At 41.6% G+C, this 22,506-nt stretch overlaps 1 protein-coding gene across 2 annotated transcripts in view; it reads left to right on the top strand.

Annotated features, from left to right (window-relative positions):
• PTPN21 (protein tyrosine phosphatase non-receptor type 21) overlaps positions 1-21,418 on the top strand; it is a 56,046-nt gene extending 34,628 nt beyond the window's left edge. For both annotated transcript variants that reach the window (XM_073349374.2, XM_073349372.2), the window contains 7 exons: positions 3,037-4,508; positions 7,583-7,720; positions 11,072-11,293; positions 13,130-13,258; positions 13,639-13,873; positions 14,299-14,459; positions 15,375-21,418. In XM_073349374.2, coding sequence (XP_073205475.1) covers positions 3,037-4,508; positions 7,583-7,720; positions 11,072-11,293; positions 13,130-13,258; positions 13,639-13,873; positions 14,299-14,459; positions 15,375-15,503 — 2,486 coding nt within the window. In that variant the 3' untranslated portion in view covers positions 15,504-21,418. The remainder of the gene's footprint in view (positions 1-3,036; positions 4,509-7,582; positions 7,721-11,071; positions 11,294-13,129; positions 13,259-13,638; positions 13,874-14,298; positions 14,460-15,374) is intronic.
• Positions 21,419-22,506: the final 1,088 nt, after the last annotated feature.

The raw sequence follows: 22,506 nt of genomic DNA, 5'->3' as shown, positions 1-22,506 counted from the left end.
TGTTACGGAATTTTTAAACACTGGTTTTCTAAAAGTAAAATCGTTAAATTATTCAGAACTCTCAAGTGGTGCACATAACTAGTCTATGTAATATGCAGTGGATTTACTAGTACCCTCATTTTCCTTCTCCCTTATTCTTACCCTCATTTTGTGTTTAATTAGACTAAGTTCTCTGAGGCAAGGACTGTGTTTAATTATCCACTGCATTCAGGCCTTTGAGTGCTATGGTGTACAAATATTAATAATATTGGTAATACGGAGTCGCTGACAGTTTTGGGAACGAATATCCGTAATCTCCAAAGCAGAACAGAGTTGAATTGTTTCCAATACCACAGTAGGGGTTCAGTAAAGAGTACCAGATTTGTAGTAAAATCCTGCTATTGAACGCTTATTCTCGTGAACGAAGAATCAAAAGCAATTGTCAGCAAAGATGCGCAGCAGGTTTTGTTTGCGCTATATGCACAAAAAGCGCCCGAAGCAGCGTTTTGCATTTTGGCATCCGAGCAAAAGCTCCATTGCTTTATAAATATTAAACATAAAACCATCGATCATTTACTTTCATATGTCTAGTGAAATCTGTAATAAGGACCAACTGTAGTAAGCCGTAACATCCTACCATATTTTAAAATCATTTTCCAAAGTCTCCAGAAAACTTTGGTTTGACTAAGATCTACCTTTGCTGGTTACTGAGATGGTGATGTAAGGCAGATTTCTTACTGTCGACACAGAGCTAGTCTGTGTGTGCCTCGCTGAGCTGGAGGGGTGATTCCCAGCTCAGAGAGATGTACAGACGCTAGCTCTGCTTGAAAAGTAGCAATGCAGCTGTGTGGCTCAGGCTAGCCACTTGAGAACAACTATATCCGAGGTCCTAGGAATGTACTTGGGGCAGCTGACCTGAGCAACCGCCCATGCTGTCCCCACCATGCTGTATTTTTAGCATGCTATATCGACCAGCGCTAGCACATGTATGTCTTTCTGAACTCGAAATCGCATCTCCCAGCTGATTATAGACACATCATTAGTATTGATTATTCATTTATATAGTGGGCCTGATTCTTCTGTCACTAAGACCCTGTCAACGTAGGCAAGTTGAACTGGTTTAACTTACTGTTTTTTTTTTTTCAACTGATATAGTTGAACCAATACAAACTCCCATGTGGACACTCTTTTTATTTCAGTTTGAGTTTATTTTGGTTTAATTTAAACCTATTCCCAGTCAAATTAAGCTAAACTGAAAAAAGCCACTCTTTGGAATAAGTGTCTCTACACAGGAATTTGCACTCGTTTAACTAGATCAATCTGAATTTACATCTTAGGTTATTCTAGTGCAACTTTCTCATGTAGGGCATGGCTACACTTGCAGATGTAGAGTGCTTTGAGTTAAACCAGCCTTTGTAGAGAGCAGTAGGGAAAGCGCTGCAATCTGTCCACACTGACAGCTACAAGCACACTGGCGTGGCCACATTAGCAGCTCTTGCAACGGCCACAGAGAGCAGTGCATTGTGGTAGCTATCCCAGCATTCAAGTGGCTGCAGTGTGCTTTTCAAATGTGGGGGGGAGGTGAGGTGGCGTGTGACAGGGAGTGTGTTGTGTGTATGTGGGGGGGGAGAGAGTGGGTTTTGGGAGCCTGGGAGCATCTCAGCATGCTGTCTTGTAAGTTCAGATAGGAGCAGACCCCCGCCTCTCTTTCTCACTCTCACACAACATTCCACAGTAATGGTTGCTTTTTCTTGGAGCAGATAAGCAGCTGGCTGTCAGAAACAGAGCTTTCAAAGGCCATATCCGCATTCCTACAGCGAGTTCAAAACAATGAGAAGAGTGGCCACTTGATTTAAGGGGATTATGGGACGTTTCCGGAGGCTGATCAGAGCGCAGTAATGCAACACCTCGTTCACACTGACGCCTGGGCGTTTCAGCTAAGGCACAACAAGTGTTAATCTTCTCGCCGAGGTGGAGTACCAGGAGCGCTTTAGCCATGGAGTCAAAGCGCTCTACGTGCCTTGCCAGTGTGGACGGGTAGTACCTAGGGCGCCCGGGGCTGCTTTAATGCACTCTAACTCGCAAGTGTAGCCAAGCCCGTAGACAAGACCTTGCACTGGCGTATCTCAAGAGTAATGCTGTATAAATTGCTGGCCTAGAACAGGTAAATAAGCTATAAAGAAATAAGATCAGAAGCGGGACCAAAACTTTTTCTATTTTACCCTTTTCCTCTATCGCTTGCACTCTGCCTAATTCTCAGTAGTTGCAGTCACTGCAGAGCTTTGAGTGGCTTGGTGGATGAGGGAAAGTCCCCTCTGCAGCCACTGTTAATTAATCCAGTTAGTTAGATGACTAGCATGGCTGCCCGTACAGGTATGGTGCACCTCTTCCCCCAGAGCTCACGTGCCATAACTCTGTACTGTGCATTGTCTCCCCTGGCCTAGAGAGCTGAAATCCTGTGGTTGCTCCTGAGCCTGTTACTGCTTCGTTGGTGGGATTTTTCTAGATTCCTGCTTTTGAATGGTTCTTGTGAGTGAGGCTGAAACATTTTATTGATCAACCTTGCCTGAATTCTGACTCTGGCTGTTACATCACAACCCCACTTGGTCAAAGCAAAACAAGTTCTGAATGACTTCAAGATAAAAGGCAAATTTACAACTCTCATGTTTCACTGCTGAGTCCTGATTCAACACTCATTAACGTCATGGTGTCTGAAAACAAATCACATCAGAATTAAATCGGTCTCCAGGTAAAGGACTATATTACAGGATCCATTCTGCATGTCAGAAAATTGACCAGGTAGCAAGAGGTAAAACAGAAATACTATCCCGAAGTAGCAATTGTGTATTTGGGAGCAGTGTTGGGAGCCTTGCAGTACTAAAAATGCAATCCTTGGAAGTAAAATGTTGCCTGGCAGCAATATATTGTTAAAGCCAAGATATGGAGGGGAAGGGCTGAGGTTTTGATAATTAATCATTGATTAAACATGACTAGTACAGAAATTTCACTCTCTTAGTGTTTGAACATAATGGTTGTTAAACACCTTTATTTTTTCAGATAACCTTTTTGTGAGCAAGCAGAACGGATACTACTACCACTCTCAGACTAGCTTGGATAGAACTCCACATGACTACACTGGCAGAATCCGCAATGGGAGTGTCTATAGTGCACACAGCACAAACTCTTTGAATAGCCCACAGCACTACTTGCAGCCATCTCCCATGTCCTCTAACCCAAGCATTACTGGGAGCGATGTCCTGAGACCTGATCATGTTCCGTCGCATCGACATAGTGCGCTAATACCACCTTCTTATCGGCCTACACCAGATTATGAAACTGTGATGAGACAGCTTAACAGAGGAATGATGCACACAGACAGGCAGAGTCATTCTATGAGAAATCTTAACATCAGCAATTCATATGCCTACAGTAGGCCTGATGCTCTGGTCTACAGCCAACCTGAAATCCGAGAACATGCTCATTTCACCTCCCCCCAATCTAATCACTATCCTTTCAACCTGAGTTACAGTTTTCATAGCCAGTCTCCCTACCCATACCCTGCTGAACGGCGTCCAGTTGTTGGTGCAGTCAGTGTCCCTGAGCTAACAAATGTGCAGCTTCAGGCTCAGGAGTATCCAGCCCCAAACATCATGAAGACCCAGGTCTATCGACCTCCTCCCCCTTACCCATACCCAAGACCTGCAAACAGTACCCCAGACCTTTCCCGACATCTTTACATTAGCAGCAGCAATCCAGATCTCATCACGCGGCGAGTCCACCATTCTGTTCAGACGTTTCAGGAAGACAGCCTGCCTGTTGCACATTCCCTTCAGGAAGTGAGTGAGCCCTTAACATCAGCACGACATGCTCAGCTACAGAAAAGAAACAGTATTGAAATAGCTGGACTTGCCCACAACTTTGAATGCATAAGAATTAAAGAGAGGACCATGTCAGCCTCTGCTGCAGATGTGGCCCTTCCAAGGGTCATGTCGGCAGGGTCACAGCCCAGCATTTTCATGGAGAGAACAAAGCAAGAAGAAAATAAGGAGCAAGAAGAAAGTTTGAACTGTGATCATAAGAAGTCTCTTTCAGATGCCACTATGCTGATTCACAGCAGCGAGGAGGAAGAAGAAGAATTTGAAGAAGAAAACAAAGCTAGTACAACTCTGACTCCTCTCACTGATGATCAAACCCAGCTTTCTGCTATTATGGGTGGTTATCCTAATGAATCCTTACTAAGTTACCCCTACAGTTCTGTTGCTTCACCTCCTGGCCCTTTGCATATCCTTGAGCCTAAGTTACATATTTCGGAGACGGAAAAGAGGATAAAAGATGTGAGCCCAGTACACTTAATGGCTGAAACCCAGGTGCAGAGAAGAGGTGAAGGATTGCTGACTCCATCCATGTCAGAATCTGACCTTACGACTTCAGGAAGGTACAGAGTGAGAAGGGATTCTCTAAAGAAGAGACCTGTCTCTGACCTTCTGTCAGGGAAGAAAAATATAGTGGAAGGTCTTCCCCCTTTAGGTGTAAGTGGATATTATTTCTCTCTCTTCTCTTGGTTCATGATGATAGATCTGATCCCATTTGTTGGTGTTTTTAAAAAAGCTTTTTCAATATCTTTGAGGCATAACAATTAAATGCAGTAACCTTCCTCTCCATTGCCCGCCCCCTCTCTCTCTTTTGCTGTTTCCTGCTTTCTCTCCTTTCTGTCCTTTCTCTCCCCTATTTTGTCTTTCCATCCCCCTCAGTCTGTTCAGCTAGTCTTCCTGCCCCCACCCTCTATTCAGTCTGTAGCTACGGGGGACTGGCTCTGAGACCTCATATAACTCATATATATAATATAACCCACGGGGGCTCCAGGGTTCCTAGAGTCCCTCCCCCCCACCATTCACCAGGCACCTGAAGCAGGAGCAGCTACATCCACTCCCCTGGCAGTTTTGTGATGACGTTCCCGTAATTTGAGCATTGGACTTAACTGAGTGTTCACTTGTGTGTTCTAACACACTCCCTCTCCTCCTAATGTGATGTTACTAAGCACCTCCCTCCTTTGTATTCACTCCTTGGTTTTTCCCTTTTTTAGGCACTCCCTCCCTTCCTGTCTTACCTTTTAACCATTCTTTCATCCTTAAAAACTCAGTCCTTCCTTGCCATTCCCCTCCCTCCCACTTCTACCTCGCCAAGCCATAAAAAAATAATGAAAGAAAGGAACACAAACTGACACTCCCACCCACAAAACCTCCTCCAAGATGTGTGCAGAACCACACAATGTAATTCGTGATCTTCTACATCGACCCCTCTTTGTTTTTAGTCTGTTTAGTTTGCAAGTTCTTAGGGCAGGGACTATAACTCCATGTGTTTGTACAGTGTCTAGCTCATTGTGGGTGCTACTGTAATAAAAACAAAATTTTTTCTTCGTTTTAGCCACTGTCTCCCCCCCCCCCCCCGTTTTCCCTACTTTTAGTTTGCTTTTATTTTTTTAATTGATTGTGCTACATTAACTTCTTTCCCAGGGTCACTATCAGCAGCTGCAAGTAGCTCTTTACACAGGGAAAAGCAGCAATGAGAAACTGACTGGCATACTAGTTTTACTGCTTAACAGCTGCTACAGCTGACCCTGCAGAAACTAAATACTGTAGGATTAGTCTATTTATCTTCGACACGTATATAGCCCTCATCATTGTCCCTCCAAATCAAGCTTTCTAGCATGGAACTGGATGCAGAAAGACCTAGTAGAATTGCACAATCCTAGTCAATTTCCTTTAAGAACTTTATAATTGTATATAATTTCTTTGTCTCTTCTCTCTTCCTCCCCCACCCCCCCTTGTTACACTAACATCAAGTCAAACTAATTAGGTTCTTCTGTTGATAGGCTTATATTCATAGGCAGCTTTAAACTCTCACCTTGTGTCATAGGCCCAGATCCTCAAAGGTTTTTAGGCACCTAACTCCTAATTTATTGCAATGTGACCTTTAAATATCTTTGAGGTTTTGGGTCTTGCTCTTTACATGTTTCAGAGTAGCAGCCATGTTAGTCTGTATCCGCAAAAAGAAAAGGAGTACTTGTGGCACCTTAGAGACCAACAAATTTATTTGAGCATAAGTTTTCTGGTCTCTAAGGTGCCACAAGTACTCCTTTTCTTTTTGCTCTTTACATGGTATATGTTTTTGAGACATTTGTGAAGCTACCCTGCTTTTTCCTTCTACTGTGTTTGTAATTTAGTTTGCTTTTGCTGAGAGAGACTCTCACTTTAGTTTTAAATTAAGATGTCCTTTACTCATTGGAAATGTTCAATAGAATACTGTCTTATTCAGCAAGTAACTTAGTTTAGTTATTGTAAAATATAGCTAGAACAAGGTGGGTAAGGAAATATATTTTATTGGGGTGACTTCTGTGGAGCTCGAAAGCTTGTCTTTCACCAACAGAAGTTGGTCCAGTAAAAGACAGTACCTCATCCACTTCATGTCTCTCTCATCCTGAGACCAACATTGCTACAACAACCCTGCAAACAATATAGATAGAACCTAATTCCTTTCAAGACTTAATACTGACATTTATATCCTGATAAGACTGGTAGAGGCATTATTTCCATGACGTCTTTTGCTCCCATTGTGGTCCTTCATTATTGGGTTTCCATTCATTCATTCTTGCACAGAGTCCCATTCTCTTAGCTTTGGCAATTAGCAGTGTTTTTTGTTTCTGTTACTGCCTTTTAGCTCTTGGATGTAATGATTTTTCACTCACACACCACATGTGCCCATGTTCTGTTTCAGTTTTTTTCACTGTGAGAAATTCTTTAGGTCTATTATTTTTGTTAGAAGCCAAATTTATAAACTATAGGATTGAGACATTTGCTTTCTCTAGTAAATAAGTGTTTAAAAGATTATGGTGGAATGGTTCTTAACACAAAAATCCCCCTGAATTTGTACTAATATTTTCCTCTAACAGTAAGCGAATACTGCAAAATTAAAGATTCAGGCCCTGATTTTTCCAAAGGCCCTTAACTCTGCCTCTAAGACTTGACCACATTTTTGCATCTGAAATTTGTTGTAGGCTTTTTTTAACTGGTTTGACATTTTAAGAACCCGCTCTCCTCCCCCCCCCCCCCCCCGGCTGCAGTCTAATGCTTGTGCATCTAAATGCTATAAAATGCACCCATAAAATTGTGTGCTCTGGGGCCACTTCTGAAAACTGGGCCTATAAACTATATAGTCTGATGCACATAATCATTTTGATGTGTGTGATATACCATTGTTGTATTTTTTTCTGTCTTATTCATACTGTTAGAGATTTTAATTCTATTGAGGACTGTAAACTGCCCAAAATTGCCCATCACACTGTGACCTAGCCTTGGAGAGAACAATATTTGTCATTCTTGTGGCGTTCCAGAAACGTGTATCTGGAATGAAGTCAGACTGGTGTCCCGTCCTAGGAAAGAATGTGGCTTTACCACTGCAATCTCTTACATAGTGGTTAGCAAAGAGAAAGGGCTGTGCATTGTCTTCTGTTTGCAAAAAGGAGTCAGTCGTCCCCTTTATTAAGATTAACCCCTGTGAAGACTACATCATAATCTGTTTTGTGAATGTTACAATTTTTCTGCAGGGTATGAAAAAGAATAGAACTGATGCAAAAAAAATAGGGCCTCTGAAGCTAGCTGCCCTAAATGGACTAACCTTGTCTCGAATGCCTTTGCCAGATGAGGGTAAAGAAGAGCCTACCAGAGCAACAAATGATGAACGGGTATGTTAAAGTTTTCTAGAGTATTTGGTTTCTCTTAGCTGGGCAATCTTAAAAATTAACTGCATCGTTGTGTTTTGTGCTAATTTCTATAATGTCTCACCCTCAAAATAATTCAGACCTAGAAGGTGACAGCAAATCGGTGAAAGAGACTTCTAATTATTGGTTAGTTGTTGGTAAAAGTGCCTTATGAGACTAAGGATGAAAAGGTTTTTTTTTGTTTTTGTTCGTTTTTTTTTTTTTTAAGATATGTAAGATTCACCTATCATCCAGCTCCTGGGCATGTGGGCAGTAGTTAAATACTATTCAGAGTTTTTTAAATTAGAAAGTTTCCCTTCATTTCCCACTGAGCTGTATCCCTGTCTAGAGTGTATGCTCTTCATGGTAGAGGCTGTGACTTTCTCTGTGACTCATTACTGTTGGTGCTTAACAAATAATAATAAAAATTTAACAACAAGTATCCTAGTTAGAATTCATTCAGGGTTCAGGTCTTTGCAGGTCACATTGATATTTCTCCTCAGGAAAAACCCTGGAAAAAAAAGATGGATCTTACACAATGCCAGGAAGATAAACACATTTATACCGTCTCAAACCTGTGGGGGGAAGTAGGCTCTAAAGTTGAGGGTCATCCAGCTGAGAATGCCTTGATCCCAGCTTCTAGCTGTTTAGGGTGGGAGGGATAGCTCAGTGGTTTGAACATTGGCCTGTTAAACCCAGGGTTGTGAGTTCAATCCTTGATAGGGATCTGGGGCAAAAATTGGGGATTGGCCCTGCTTTGAGCAGGGGGTTGGACTAGATGACTTCCTGAGGTCCCTTCCAACCCTTGTATTCTATGATTCTATGATATGCAGCATAAGCAAGGTCACTCTGGCTAATCTAAGTGTCATGAGAGGATATGGGATGAAAATAGGCAGAACCCGAACAATATTGTTCAATAGAACCCTATGTAATCACCCTGAATTATACCCAGGAGCATAGAGGAAGCCAGTGTAGTCCTTGGAGAAGTAGTGTAAAGTGCATGCTTCAGCCAACACTTAAGGACCTGATTCTGTGCATAACACAGCACGCTTAACTTCATCTCCACTTTAACTCAATTCACTGAGAAGGTCACTGAGAACCTTGCAAGACTGAGCCCTTAGTGAGAAACCACATTCTGCACCAACTACAAACTTCCAAATGGCTTTCAATATCATTCCAAGGGTAATCCAATGTCAAGCACATAGCAGTAATCCATTCTGGGGATCTCAAAGGCTTGGATAACTGAGTATGGTCCACACACTGGAGAGAGGTGTTGTAGTTTTCCGGACAAATGTAGATAGAAAATGGCATTTTTAGCCATAGGCGCACCATAGGAGTCTAGCAGATGCTGGGGACCTACAATAACACCACATTGTCACTGAAGTTAGCAAACAGACACTTCTGAGGAAGTGAGCTGTAGCTCACGAAAGCTTATGCTCTAATAAATTGGTTAGTCTCTAAGGTGCCACAAGTACTCCTTTTCTTTTTGCGAATACAGACTAACACGGCTGTTACTCTGAAACCAAACAGACACAGCCATTAATGATGGCAGGTTTCCCCATATTTCACATGCTCCCTCTTACCTATCAGCATCATTTTTGGGGCGGGGGGGGGTCTGACTTGAGCTTCAGTGAGCACACTTTATCCACACCCCAGTTTTTCCCAAGCACTTGGGGGAAAACGGGGAAGCTGCACTGATAGGGTAGATGAAAAGGAGTCAGGGATGTGGATGCAGAGGACACACATCTGCATTGTCTTTCCCAGCAGCCCTGTATGCAGTGCATGTTGAATAGGAGGGTGACAAAATAGAACCTTGCAGACCTGTATGCAGCAGAACCAATACAGCAGAGGCACAATTGCCCAGGACCACCCACAGGAATCTATTAGAAGAAAGAATTGAGTCATTCTTGAAGCAAATAGTTAAAGCTTTAAAAAACAGATATTGTTGCCACTATAACACTGAGCACTGTTGTGCATGATGCTGCACAAACAAGAAGTTTACCACTTAAATAGGGCACAGACAAAACCATTCAGACCTATGTAATGGGAGAAAATCCAGTTTCAGAGGACTTCAGATATTTTTGGAGGACCAAGAAGTTTGTTCAGCATCTATTTCTGAAGCTCAGATTCTTGCTACTGTGCCCTTGCTAGTCAATTTCATAGTAGAAAACTTGACCAAGAACAAAGTCAGAAACTTCCCTGTGAGTGTGCTGATGTATGAATTCTTGTGGAGATTTTATACTTTTCTCTGTACCATCTGGTAACGGCAACTGTTAGAGACAGGATACCAGACTAGATGGTTGATTTGTCTCATACTGTGTGGCTGTTTTGATGTTACTGTGAGAGTCTGGTTCATGTGACACACACAGTTCTCTAGCTTAAATCTTCTTCTGTTTCCCTCATCCCCCCCAAAATGCTGAAATTCCAAAAGTCTCTTCTGATAGAAAGTATTTGGCCTTGGGGGGGGGGGGGAATGTTTTTTCAGCTGTTTTTTCAGCAGGTCTTTTTAAATAAAAATAAAACAATTAATGAAACATAAATGAAAAATAATACAGAAAATAGTGAAAAATAGAATTACCATGGTAGGAGGAATTTGTGCTTATACCTCATCTGTAGTAGGAGTTTGTTGGAAGGATTTGCTGCCATTTTCAACATTTATCTGCAGGCTGATAAAACAGTATTTGCAAAGTGTGCTGAATTTATTCATTTAACAAACACTTTGTTTTGAATCTGGAGAGCTTTTCTCTTCCACTTGAACAACAAAGCTGACCAGATAATAGAGTTGGAAGATACCTCTCAAATTAGCTACTGTAATCTGCTACATCAAGCAGGAAGGACTGCACACATCCCCATCCAAATTTATCTATCCTTGCCTCAAATACCTGTAGAGAATCTGTCCTAATTACCTTGTTTGGCAAAATGTTTCCATGTCTAATTGGATTGTCTATATAGAAATCAAGGAATAATTTTTCAATGTTATTTATTATTTCCATCTCCTAGTGCCATATCCTTACTTTCTTCATCCATGTTCACTTAGACAGAACTCCCATTAACATAAATTAGTTTAAAGACCCCAAAAAGAAAAGGAGTACTTGTGGCACCTTAGAGACTAACCAATTTATTTGAGCATAAGCTTTCGTGAGCTACAGCTCACTTCATCAGATTTGGCCACTCATGAATTACTGTGATTGTAAAAACAGTGGTAGTTGGAGGGGGCTTTTAAAAAATTAAGTGAGACATTTGTGATTTTTTTTATTAAATTCTTTTCACTGAAGTGTTAAGAATAAAATTGAGTTGGGATGTGGTATTGTATGATCATCTTATTCTGTCTTTTAGTGTAAAATTCTAGAACAACGGCTGGAACAAGGAATGGTGTTTACCGAGTATGAGCGGATTCAAAAGAAAAGGCTCATAGATGGAGAGTGCTCAATAGCCAGGCTCCCTGAAAATGCAGAACGAAACAGGTTCCAGGATGTCCTCCCCTATGATGATGCCAGAGTGGAGCTGGTCCCAACCAAAGAAAACAACACTGGCTATATCAATGCATCCCATATTAAGGTAAGATTAACACTGAAGAACGTTTTGCAGAAGGATTCTTCAGTTTCCTTGCAGGTAGTATCAAAAGCCTCTTTATTGTTCTGTTAAAATAATTCTGAATAGCCTAAAAATGTTGCCAGGGTAGTTGACGTGCTGGACTGACTGAGCACACTGACCTCTGCGCTTCAAAATGTCACTGCACCAGGGGTTATGAGGAGAGTCTTGGTGATGAAGATCTCAGTTGGTGGTACTAGTTTCAGAGCAGCATGATGCTGCTGGGAGAGACTTTTCTTTCTCTTAACTGTGTGTAGGGGATTGCAACTGTTGTACTAAGAGAAGTGTTAGAACTGATATTGGAAAAACTGATAAATGAGTGTGGGTAAGTGCTCAGTCTGTCCCTCTTTCCCTTTTCATGTTGGCTTAATATTCACTATTTTAAGGAAGAGAGATTTTCCTTAGGTCACATCTACATGGAGATTTAGTGCGCAGCAGCACTGTAGCTTGCCACACACTAAGCAACTGTGTGAACTCTGTTACCGCGAACTAAAAGTTCTGTAGTGCACTTTGACGTACCACTGTTTTGAAACGGCAGAACATCACAGCACACAATGAAACCTTTAGAGCATAGTAACAGGGTCCACACAGCCACTTAGTGAGTGACAGGCTACAGGGCTGTCCATTCAAACCCTGCCTTACCACGCATTAAGTCTCGGTGTAGACAAGCCCTTAGGCCTTAAGAGAGACTTCATGGTCAGATATCTGAGGTGTCTGCCATATACTGTTCATTCAGTTGCTTTCTCTTTTTAATTTGTCATACATTAATAGAAGGTAAATCAATGCTTTGGGGATGTGACATGCTGGGCAATAATCCTTAATCCATGATGCGGGTCCTTTGAGATCAAAGATGGTATATATGTGTCAGGTATTGTAGTTGCCCAGTCTGACTCCATTCTCAGCAGAGAGAGACAGACACACACACCCAACCTAAAGAACTGAAATTGAGGGCCCTATTGTTCCCTCTCCTTCTGTGAATTTGGGAGCACAGACCGTGGGAATGCTACCTTCTTGCTGGAACTTTCCTGGCTGGTCACAGGGAGTAGATGGAGCCAGGTGGGAAACTGCTCTTCACAGTATAATCCCTCTCCCTCGCCCAAGCCTCTTTCCTCAAAGATTATAAGGAACCTCTTGCAAGGTGAACTTCATAGAATTTCCAGGGGCCAGGGCCCTTTGCCCTTTTTCCAGTGGATGTTTCCACAGGGAGGTGGGTTATAGTCCTAAATGATTTAATGCTTCTAAAGAGAGTTAAGATCTCCTTCTTATCTGTAGGCAGCTCTAAACAAGGTTATATGTTTTTTAATGGCCTTTTGCTGCCTGGCATAGTATCGAACAGTTTCCATACTTGATAACAAGCTATAAGTCAGCATTTTGACTTTCCTGAATCAAAATTGGAAGGAAAAACATTGACTAGTGTAGACTCACTTTAATACTGTAATAATGGCATTGAAAAGGCTAGAAAATGTCTTTAAAGCCTAATTTGTCTAAATGCACAGAATTCACCCAATATGAAAGAATGTTGATGTAGCCTCAGTTGTCCAGTATAGTTGGTTTTTAAAATACTATGTCTCTAGTTGTTTTTCTCCTCTAAATGTTCATTTAACTTTTTTAAAGGACCATATAAATGATGACTACAACACGACAGGGTGCAAATACTAGGTGGAGTCAGATTTATATGGTTTACAAGTGGCCTCATTTGATTCCCAAATGTTACTTTCAACTCCAAACTTTAAAGTCGCTCACTTTGCAAACAACTTTCTTGGTAACCAGTAATTTAACATTCTCCTTTTGCATTTTTTACAGGTCTCTGTCAGTGGCATTGAGTGGGACTATATAGCTACACAGGGCCCTTTGCAGAATACATGTCAGGATTTCTGGCAAATGGTGTGGGAACAAGGGATTGCCATTATAGCAATGGTGACAGCAGAAGAGGTAGGTCCTTAGGCCAGGTCTACTCTAGAAATATTTGTTGATCTAGTAACGTTAGTTAGGATCCTGTGTGATATTTTTATATTAGCAAAAAAATCCTTTTGACAATATAGTTTTTTATTCAGGGAACTGGTAGAAGTTTTGCTGGTATAAACTGGTCTCCACTCGGAGAATTTCCTGAGATAGCTATACTGGCCGACCATTCTAGTGTAGACTCAGACTCAGCCTTAGAAATGGTTTCCTCATTTACTAAGTCTGAGTCTGTGTGTGGAGAAGCCCTTTAGCGATACATTGTGGGGTAGAAATGTCGGGATTGTTACAGCAAGTTCAGGTGTGTGTGTGTTCATGTTTATGCCTTATGTTTACAATGCTTTGCTTCCAAGGAGGGTGGGCGAGAAAAGAGCTTCAGGTACTGGCCCCGGCTTGGCTCAAGGCACAACACTGTCACCTATGGGAGATTTAAGATTACTACACGATTCCGGACAGACTCTGGCTGCTATGCAACTACAGGCTTGAAGATCAAACACCTTCTCACAGGGCAGGAGAGAACAGTTTGGCATCTGCAGTACACTGACTGGCCAGAGCACGGGTGCCCAGATGATCCCAAGGGATTTCTGTGTAAGTTGTGTTCATCCCCTCCATTAGCCACACCACCTCCTATGGTTGTAGATCATACTGATGTTAAAGGTTTCTTCACACCAGTGATGGATGTTGGATTGCTGGTTTTTGTAGAAATGTGTGTCTGTCTGCCTCTAAACTGATGTACATAATTATTAAAAACCATATAAATTGAAACATAATTACACTGCATTCTGTCACTTTAACAGCTCTCCAGCAAAAGAGAATTAAGCTATAACCTCCCCAAGAGCCCACCCAGGCAAACAAATAATCCTTCCTTTTGCTTTGATGGGCTGTTAAAAATGTTTCAGTAAATCAATGATCATTGTCAGGAATGCTGCAGTTTGTTCTCTGATGTTAGTTACAATGGTAGTGATATAATACGTGTATTTACGTGTCTTTTTCTTTTCTATTGGAATGGACAGCATACTTGGAGGAGATACAATCAGTGCGGCGCCATACAAACAGCACAGCAGATCCTAAAAGCTCTAACCCTCCTGTATTGGTGCACTGCAGCGCAGGTGTAGGAAGAACGGGAGTGGTCATACTGTCAGAGATCATGATTGCCTGTTTGGAACACAATGAGGTTATCTTCTTGCCTATGTTTTGAAATAAAAGCTTTGGTATATGTATGTGGAGATTGCTCAGGTGACCCACATCATAAGTGTTGTACTGCTATTGAGCACTTATGGTGTGGCCTATGGAAAATCCTTACTGCTGAGGGTGGGAGAACCCTTACAAGCTCACCACCTTTAGTAATATTGTAAAAGTGATTGCTAGTGCATTAGGTGTGCATTAAAATGTATTATTCATTCCGGAATCTTGTCCTGCAAGGTGCTGATCAATGCCTGTGTGGTGCAGGGCATCTTCACATTCCGTGGACTTCAGTGGGAGCTGAGGATACCCAGCATCTTGCTAGTTTGGCTTTATGACTGATTTTTACAGATGCATTTTTTTCAGTCTAGTCCCTGCACTTCATTAGATTTGCCTGGTTGCTGGGTGTATCTGTATTTATAATACTAATGTTGTGTAGAAGACAGTGTGACAGTTTAATAAAAATATTTAGAGGAGACATTAGCCCTGTCTGGCCATCACCCAAGGTGACCAGCTATAGACTATTGCACTTGTTGCTTTTTTCATTTTTTGAATGTGCTCTGAAAGATGATACTGAAACTAAGGCACTTTATCTATGCTGATGATACTTAGTATTTACACCTGACACTGATTTTCATCTTCAAAGCACTTGCCAAGCATTAAATTATTAAGCCTCATTATGAAGTAGACAAATTAGTATTAAGCCCTTTCTACAGATAAAGAAAATGAGGCAGACAATTTAAGTGACTTGGTCGAGGCCACTGAGGGTTAATTGTCTGAGCTGAGATCAGAGCTCAGGAGTTACTGACTTTGTGCTTAGATCATACATCTCTCCTGTTTTGAAAGAACAAACCTCAGACTTATTAATCACCAGTCATTATAACAGTTAACTTCTTTCTTTTTCCAGATGCTGGACATCCCAAGAGTGCTGGACATGCTGAGGCAGCAGAGGATGATGATGGTGCAGACTCTCTGTCAATACACTTTCGTCTATGGAGTTCTCATTCAGTTCCTCAAAAGTTCTAGGCTTATATGACGCCCACCACTTTCTATGGGATTATTCACCTCAAGAGTTTATAAAAGGAGAATTGCAGTTGTCCAGGCAGACTTGCCTTTCTTGTGTTTTCCTCAATAGATGACTCATGCAGAGTTACCTTTTTGGCATGGTGTGGGGATATTAAATGCAAGTGCAAGGTATCAACCTTTGCAAAGCAAGATATTGACTGGACTAACTTCTTTCTGTGTTCAGCTATGTCAGGAAGGTTCTAACCTAAAACAACTGTGCTCTTCTGATGTACCTGCCCACCTTCTTGTGATTGTGTTACTCTAGGTAAATTAACTGTCAACTTTACCAAAAGTACACTGGGTAATTTTGGAAATCGGATTTTTAGTCTAAGTTGCTTTTTAAAAAACAGAGCATTAGCTCTGAGCATGGAAAAAATATCTGTAGAGTTGCATGGTGAGGGGCATGACTGCCTCATTGGAATGCCAAGGTCTTAAGTAGTCTCGCTCTACTTTCCATTTTGTATTTAGACTTGGTTTCTTCTGGTTCATTTAGCAGAACCAGCAGCTGCTAGAAACCTAAAAACATCAGGACAGTTATTTTTCTATTCAGCAAATTTAATTTTTTTAGTCTTCAAAGAGCTATACATTTATAAACAGCACAATTGTTCAGAGAAGAGCAGAAATGAAGACACTCAAATTAACTTTTCAAGATTTGTACAAAAGGGAAAACTACAAGAGGAAACTGTTGGTACCTGTAGAGTTCTAGGCAGTAGAATCGACACGAGAAAAGTCTTGTTACCTGCAGAGTGCTAGGTAATAAAATAGGCAAGTAGAAGGCATTGTTGCCTACACATTTCTAGGTGGCATAAATGGTAAGAGAGAGGCACAGTTACCTACAGAGTTGTAGGTAATCAGCAAGGGGAAGATGTTACTGTCAACGGTTTTAGGTAAAAGTAAATGAACAAGAGAAGGTCAGTTACCTACAGGGTTTAGGTAACAAAATGGACAAGAGGAGGTATATATTCAGTATTATTCATATATTTAGAGGACAGTTTGATTTTACTGGTTGAAATCGAAGTGGATGCAAATGTTTTAAGCACTTTTTTTTGCTCTCATTTATATAGCTAAGCATATAAACTGTAACCATATATCATTTAATAGATTAAAGTACCATTACTAACCTAACTGTTAATTTAGGAAGAGCCTTTGGAAATGATGAAGTGAGAGATAACAGAACTTAAAAGTAGGAAGTTGGCATAGTGGTGAATGGGGAATGAGTATGTGCAAATGATGGTGCAAGTGTGACAGCTGTGATTTTTGGTTGCACGTGGTTAGTGCAAAGACTTCAGTATTAATTTTTACTCTCTCTAGCAAGAAAAGTTTAAAAACATCTTAATTTACATAGAATTCCTAAGCTTATTTTGTTAATCAGCAGAAAGGTTTTCGTTAGCCTTGTATGGTATTGTTGAGTTAAGGGTGTTTGATATACAGGAGGCCATCTGAGAAAGACAGCAACACTCAAACAATGATGATGTTGGAGATGTGGGTATTTTAGTGACCTCCTTTGCTGAAAGAGAAGCAACATAGTCACTGGATAGGGCATGAAACTGGAAGTCAAGAGACCAGAGGGTCTGTTCCCTGGTCTGCCACTAACTCACTGTGTGACCTAAGTCAGATCACTTCACCTCTCTGTGCCTCAGTTTTTCTATTTGTAAAATAGGGGTAATAATGTTTCCCCATCTTTGTAAAGTGCTTTGAGATTTAGTGACAAAACAGCTCGATTCAAGAGCTCTCTCTGTTTGTAGATGTCTAGTGGTCAATTCAATCCCTAAATCTTTGGAGGACCAGTCAGTGAACAAACAGACAAACATTTTGTACCTCCCCCAGAGATAAACCTGCTCCGCAGAATGGAATGGGATTAACATTTATTTGTTAGTCATTTTTATGACTGTCAGGATGGTGCCATTTACTTCTGATTAGCTGTGAGGAAGCTTTAAGCCCTAGTGTAAGAGATTAAAAGCTCCCTTCACAAGAAAAAAATTGTGAAATTATTAATTAAAGGATAATAAAGGGTTGCTTCAGTTTCCTCTGTAATGATCTGCTCCCAAAATGATAGACAAGGTCCAAATGACAGTGTTAAAATATCATTCCTCCAAAAAATTATATTACTTTGGGGTAGATTGCAAGAGCCATGTAGTGTTTTTTGATGCCCTTTCCAATTCATATTGCCCTTGGTAAAAATAAGTTTTATGTAGAGTTGCCATTCTAAGCATTGTTCTGTTATGTTTCATAAAGTGATGATCTGGTCTGTACATCCACGCCCTTTCCGAAAACCAGCTGGCTCTTTTCTGAGAACGCGATCAACTGCCTCTGATGTATGCTGGATTATGAACTTACACAATACTTTGCTTGGCACAGATAAGTGTGATACCACGCCAGTTATTACAATCACTGAGAGTTCCTTTCTTTGGTATCTTCACTATAAATAAACCCATTGGTCCACTCATCTGGCACTTTTCCCCTTTCCCAGACTGATGTAAATAGAGGGGCCAGGATAGATGCTGCTAACTCAGGATTTACCTTGAACAATTCTGCATTCAAGTTACCCTTGCCAAGAGCTTTCCCATTTTTTAAGGATTTGATGGCTTGAATGATCTGTTCCTTAGCTGGGATATCTGTGTTGATATCAAGATAATCTTTTGCCTCCTGGATATTTACTTTCTCTTTAGGTAGGTCCCTGTTCAGCAATTCTTTTAAATGCTCTGTCCAGCGCTGTCAGTCGCCCCCCTCCCCCCCGCCCGCACACTGGGGTACAGATGTGGGGACCCACATGAAAGACCCCCAAGCTTCTATTTTACCAGCTTAGGTTAAAACTTCTCTCAGGAACTAATTCCTTCGACTGATATTGCTGCCACCACCAAGTGATCTACACATAATATTCAGGGAAGAGTCACTTGGAACCCTATCCCCCCCCAAACCCTTCACTCCCTTTCCTGGGGAGGCTTGAGAATAAACTACCAACCAGTTGCTTTAGCAATGTGAACCAAAACAAAAGATAACCTAATGCATTTCCTGGCCCTACTCACAGTTTCTGTGGTTTTAGATGGATTATTCCAGGTATATTTTCAGGAGATATTGTACCTGCTTGGCTTCTCCCTCTGTCCGGAGAGCGAACAAACTACAGAACAACAAACAAATCCTTCCTCCCTAGATTTGAAAGTACCTTCTTTCCTCATTCGTCCTTCTGGTCGGGTGCCAACTCAGTTATTTGAACTGCTTAACCCTTTACAGGTAAGGGAATCCAGTACAGCTGCCAAGGAGGGATTTTATGCTACTCTTCCCCCTATAGTCATGACAAGCGCATTTCTTGTTCTTTTTTGGTTGTTAGTAGGTGGCCTTGTTTGACCCTGATGAGTGTTTGTTGGTGTCTGACGTTTACCACTGATAAGCCACATCATTTTGTAGACTGTTCCTGGTTCACCACAAGCAGCTGCATTCTCTGCTTGTGTTGCCAGATTATCAATATAATGCTGTTTGTCTGTTCTCACAAGGCGTTTGACTTCCCGGTGTGCCTTGTTATACTGCTCGCGGTATTTGTCCTTTTAGCTTCTGGGATTTTGTGCCTAAAACTTTTTTCTTCAGGGCTTGTCTGGTTTCTGTGGCGTTCCATGTGCTGGATGTAATCCACTCTTTCCTTCTCTTCTGCCTGTAGCCTAGACAGGCTTCACTGCTCTGTTTATAAATTGCTGTTACTTTGTCCCACTTCTTGTTGTTCTCCTCATCTGCATTCCCCTCCTCTTCACCGAGATCTGCAACTGCAGAATGAAGGCTTTCTGTATTTCAGGGGCCTTTAGTTTGTCAATATCGTAATGTCTATGTCCCTTTGTTTGGTGGGCCCACACTTCTAATTTTAGCTTGATGGAGGCTGTCGCAAGGTGGTGGTCGCTACCAACATCTGCACCCCTTCTCACTTTCACCTCTATCAGTGAGCGTCACCATTTTCCATTGATTGTGATATGGTCAATCTGGTTCTTCTCTCTGCCATTGGAGAACACCATGTCAGCTTGTGAATTTCACAATGTTGAAATAGGGTTCTGCTGATGACTAGGTCATTCATAATACAGAAACCAACAAGCCTCTCTCCGTTTTCATTCATGGTGCCACACCCATGTCTTCCCATTGCTCTGTCATTGTTTATGTTGTCCTTACTGACCTTGGCATTCAGGTCTCCCATGATGATAGTTAGGTCATGGCATGGTATTCTTTAACTCCGCCTGTAATGTAAGGTAGAATTTGTCCTTTATTTCTTCATCGCTGTCATTTGTCAGAGCATAGCACTGAATCAAGGTGATATTATGTCTTCCCTTTCAGTCTGGCTCTCATAAGTCTGCTGCTGATGGGTTTCCATTCAAGCAGGGAATGCTCCACTCCCTTCTTCAAAAGGATGACAATACCCTCATGGTGTTGTCCCTCATCCCGTCCAGAATACAGCAGAGTTTCTCCTGAGTCTGTTGTTAATCTTCCTGATCCCATCCATCTGCTCTAGCTGATACCCAGGATGTGTAAGCTGTAGCGTCTCATCTCTGCTGTGACCTGAGCTATCTTCCCTGTTTCGTACATTGTCCCTACGTTCCAAAAACCAAGTCTGGTTTTTGTCTTGGTGTTGAACACTTCAGTCTTCATGCTAGTGGCTTCCTTTTGGCTGTTACCACTGGCAGTCATATGGGTCATTGACTCCTGAAAGCCATCACACACAGAAATGGTTATTTCTCCATCGCTGTTTCTGTAACATATTTTGTTTTTTATGGGCCAGGGTTGTTAGCTCTATGCCTAACCCCCAACCTGGAAGACTAGGGTGTCTGTTTTGTCTGGACCTTTTCCCACAGACCAATCCGGCATGGCTGAACCTACCAGGAGCAAACAGCCCCCGCCAACACAGACTCTGGGGATCATTAGAGCATGCAAGCTGTCCCGCCATGACAAGGCACAGACACCAGAGGACATTCTGCAGGCATATGGAATCCCTTTCCATATAGTCAACATCATCAAAAGCTTTTATTTCAACATTACATGCAGTGTTGATCACAGTGAGCTCAGTTTTGAAGTCAAAACAGGAGTACATCAGAAGTGTGTCACATCTTCAATCCTCTTCAACATTGCCATTGACTGGGTAATGCAGCGTACAACAGAAGACATGCCGAGAGGCATTAAATGAACACCCTTCTCATCCCTTGAAGACCTGGACATCACAGATGATCTCACACTATTACATACCCAACACCATATACAAGAAAAAACAACGTGATTCAACGCATTCAGCCAGCAAATTGGACTGAAAATTAACTGCAGTAAGACTGATATCATGACCTTTACTATTGCCTCACCATCACGGATAGAGGATTATGTTCTCACCAGTATGGAAACATTCACATATTTGGGCAGCACCACCAGCCAGGATGATGGAACAAGCCAGGACATCCGGAGCAAAATCAATAAAGCCAGGAACACCTTCAGGACCTTGCATACAGTCTGGAAATCATCAACATACAAAACCAAAACCAAACTCAAGATTGATCAGAGCTGCGTACTTTCAACGTTACTTTATAGTGCAGAATTCTGGGGAATGAGAAAGTATGACTTGTCCAAACTATCTTCATTCTATATAACCTGCCTCAGAAAAATCCTCCATATCTTTTGGCCCAGAACAAATTCAAACCAAGATCTACTACACAGTGCAGCCAAGAGGATCTGAGCACCATCATTGCCAGGAGGCGTTGGAGATGGATTGGCCATGTGCTTCGGGTGGAAACTGATTCCATCGCCAGAGTGGCAATAAGATGGATACCTGAAGGCAAGCGAAAATGAGGCTGTCTGAAAACAACATGACAAAGAGCTGTGAAAGCTGAGCTGAAAAACTTGGAGCACAGCTGGGGAACCATTGAAAGACTTGCCAGAAACAGACAGGAGTGGAGGAGCTTTGTCGCTGCCCTAAACGCCAGAGGCGTAATGGGAACATGATGATGATAAATGAGTTTGAGCACTACAGAGAAAACCCTCTCTTCCTCTTAACTGCAGGCCTAAGACAACATGCTTACTATGTCTTTGCCCAACCAGAACCACACCTAGCAGGAACAATGCCTTGATCCAAAGGAAACTAATCGCTGAAGATGTGGCACACTATAATTCACATCTGCTAACCTACAAACTACCTGCAACTTATATGTCAAATGGTTTATCTTCACCTCTCAGAATCTGGCCTCGTGGGCCCACTTCTGCAGTTCTTTCATATATAGACCTTACTTCAGCATGAACATTCATATAAATCAGTGGGATTACTCGTGTGAGTAAGAATTGCTGGATCCAGCTCTGAGAGCATTCTAGCCAACCCGTTTCTCTCCAAAAGATTTTTCAATAAAAATGAAATTCAACAGCTCTCTGTAACAAAATGAAATTTAAAATTGCTATTGAACTAATTAAGAAACGGTGTTTAAGTCTAAATGTATACTCAGGTTTTAGCATTCAAATGCTTTGAACCTTCAAAACCACACATTTGTCCATGCAAACTGGATGGATATCTGTACCATGTTTCTTCATAGAATATTGAGCATTACAAGGGAATCTGTTGCTAAACCCAGCCCCAGCCAGGGTTGCAGGTGCATTTATTTGCCAAAGGCTTAAAATTCCACTCCCAAGTGGGGCCAGGTTCACCAAATCCACTTTCCTATCCTACTGATGTAGAAATACGTGGGAGAAACTACATAGATAATTAAAGTTTAAGCTGTATTCTTTGTTATAGAAAGTCTGTTGAATAAAGATGATCTTGCAATAAATAGCAGGGAAAAGATACTGCTCTTTTTCAGACTTAGAATTTCAGAATTCTCAGGGACAATTAAGGATGCTACTACTGGAAATACATAGTGAGACTTCACTCTCTCTTTTGTGGGACTAAATGGAAAATGCTTCTTTAGGGTCAAATTCTGTAAAACCCTGCAAAGTCTGAGGCTATGTCTACACTACAAAATTAAGTCGAGCTA

This window comes from Lepidochelys kempii, chromosome 6, assembly GCF_965140285.1.
Source record: "Lepidochelys kempii isolate rLepKem1 chromosome 6, rLepKem1.hap1, whole genome shotgun sequence".
Lineage (NCBI taxonomy): Eukaryota > Metazoa > Chordata > Testudines > Cheloniidae > Lepidochelys > Lepidochelys kempii.
This window is presented reverse-complemented; position numbering and strand designations above follow the sequence as displayed.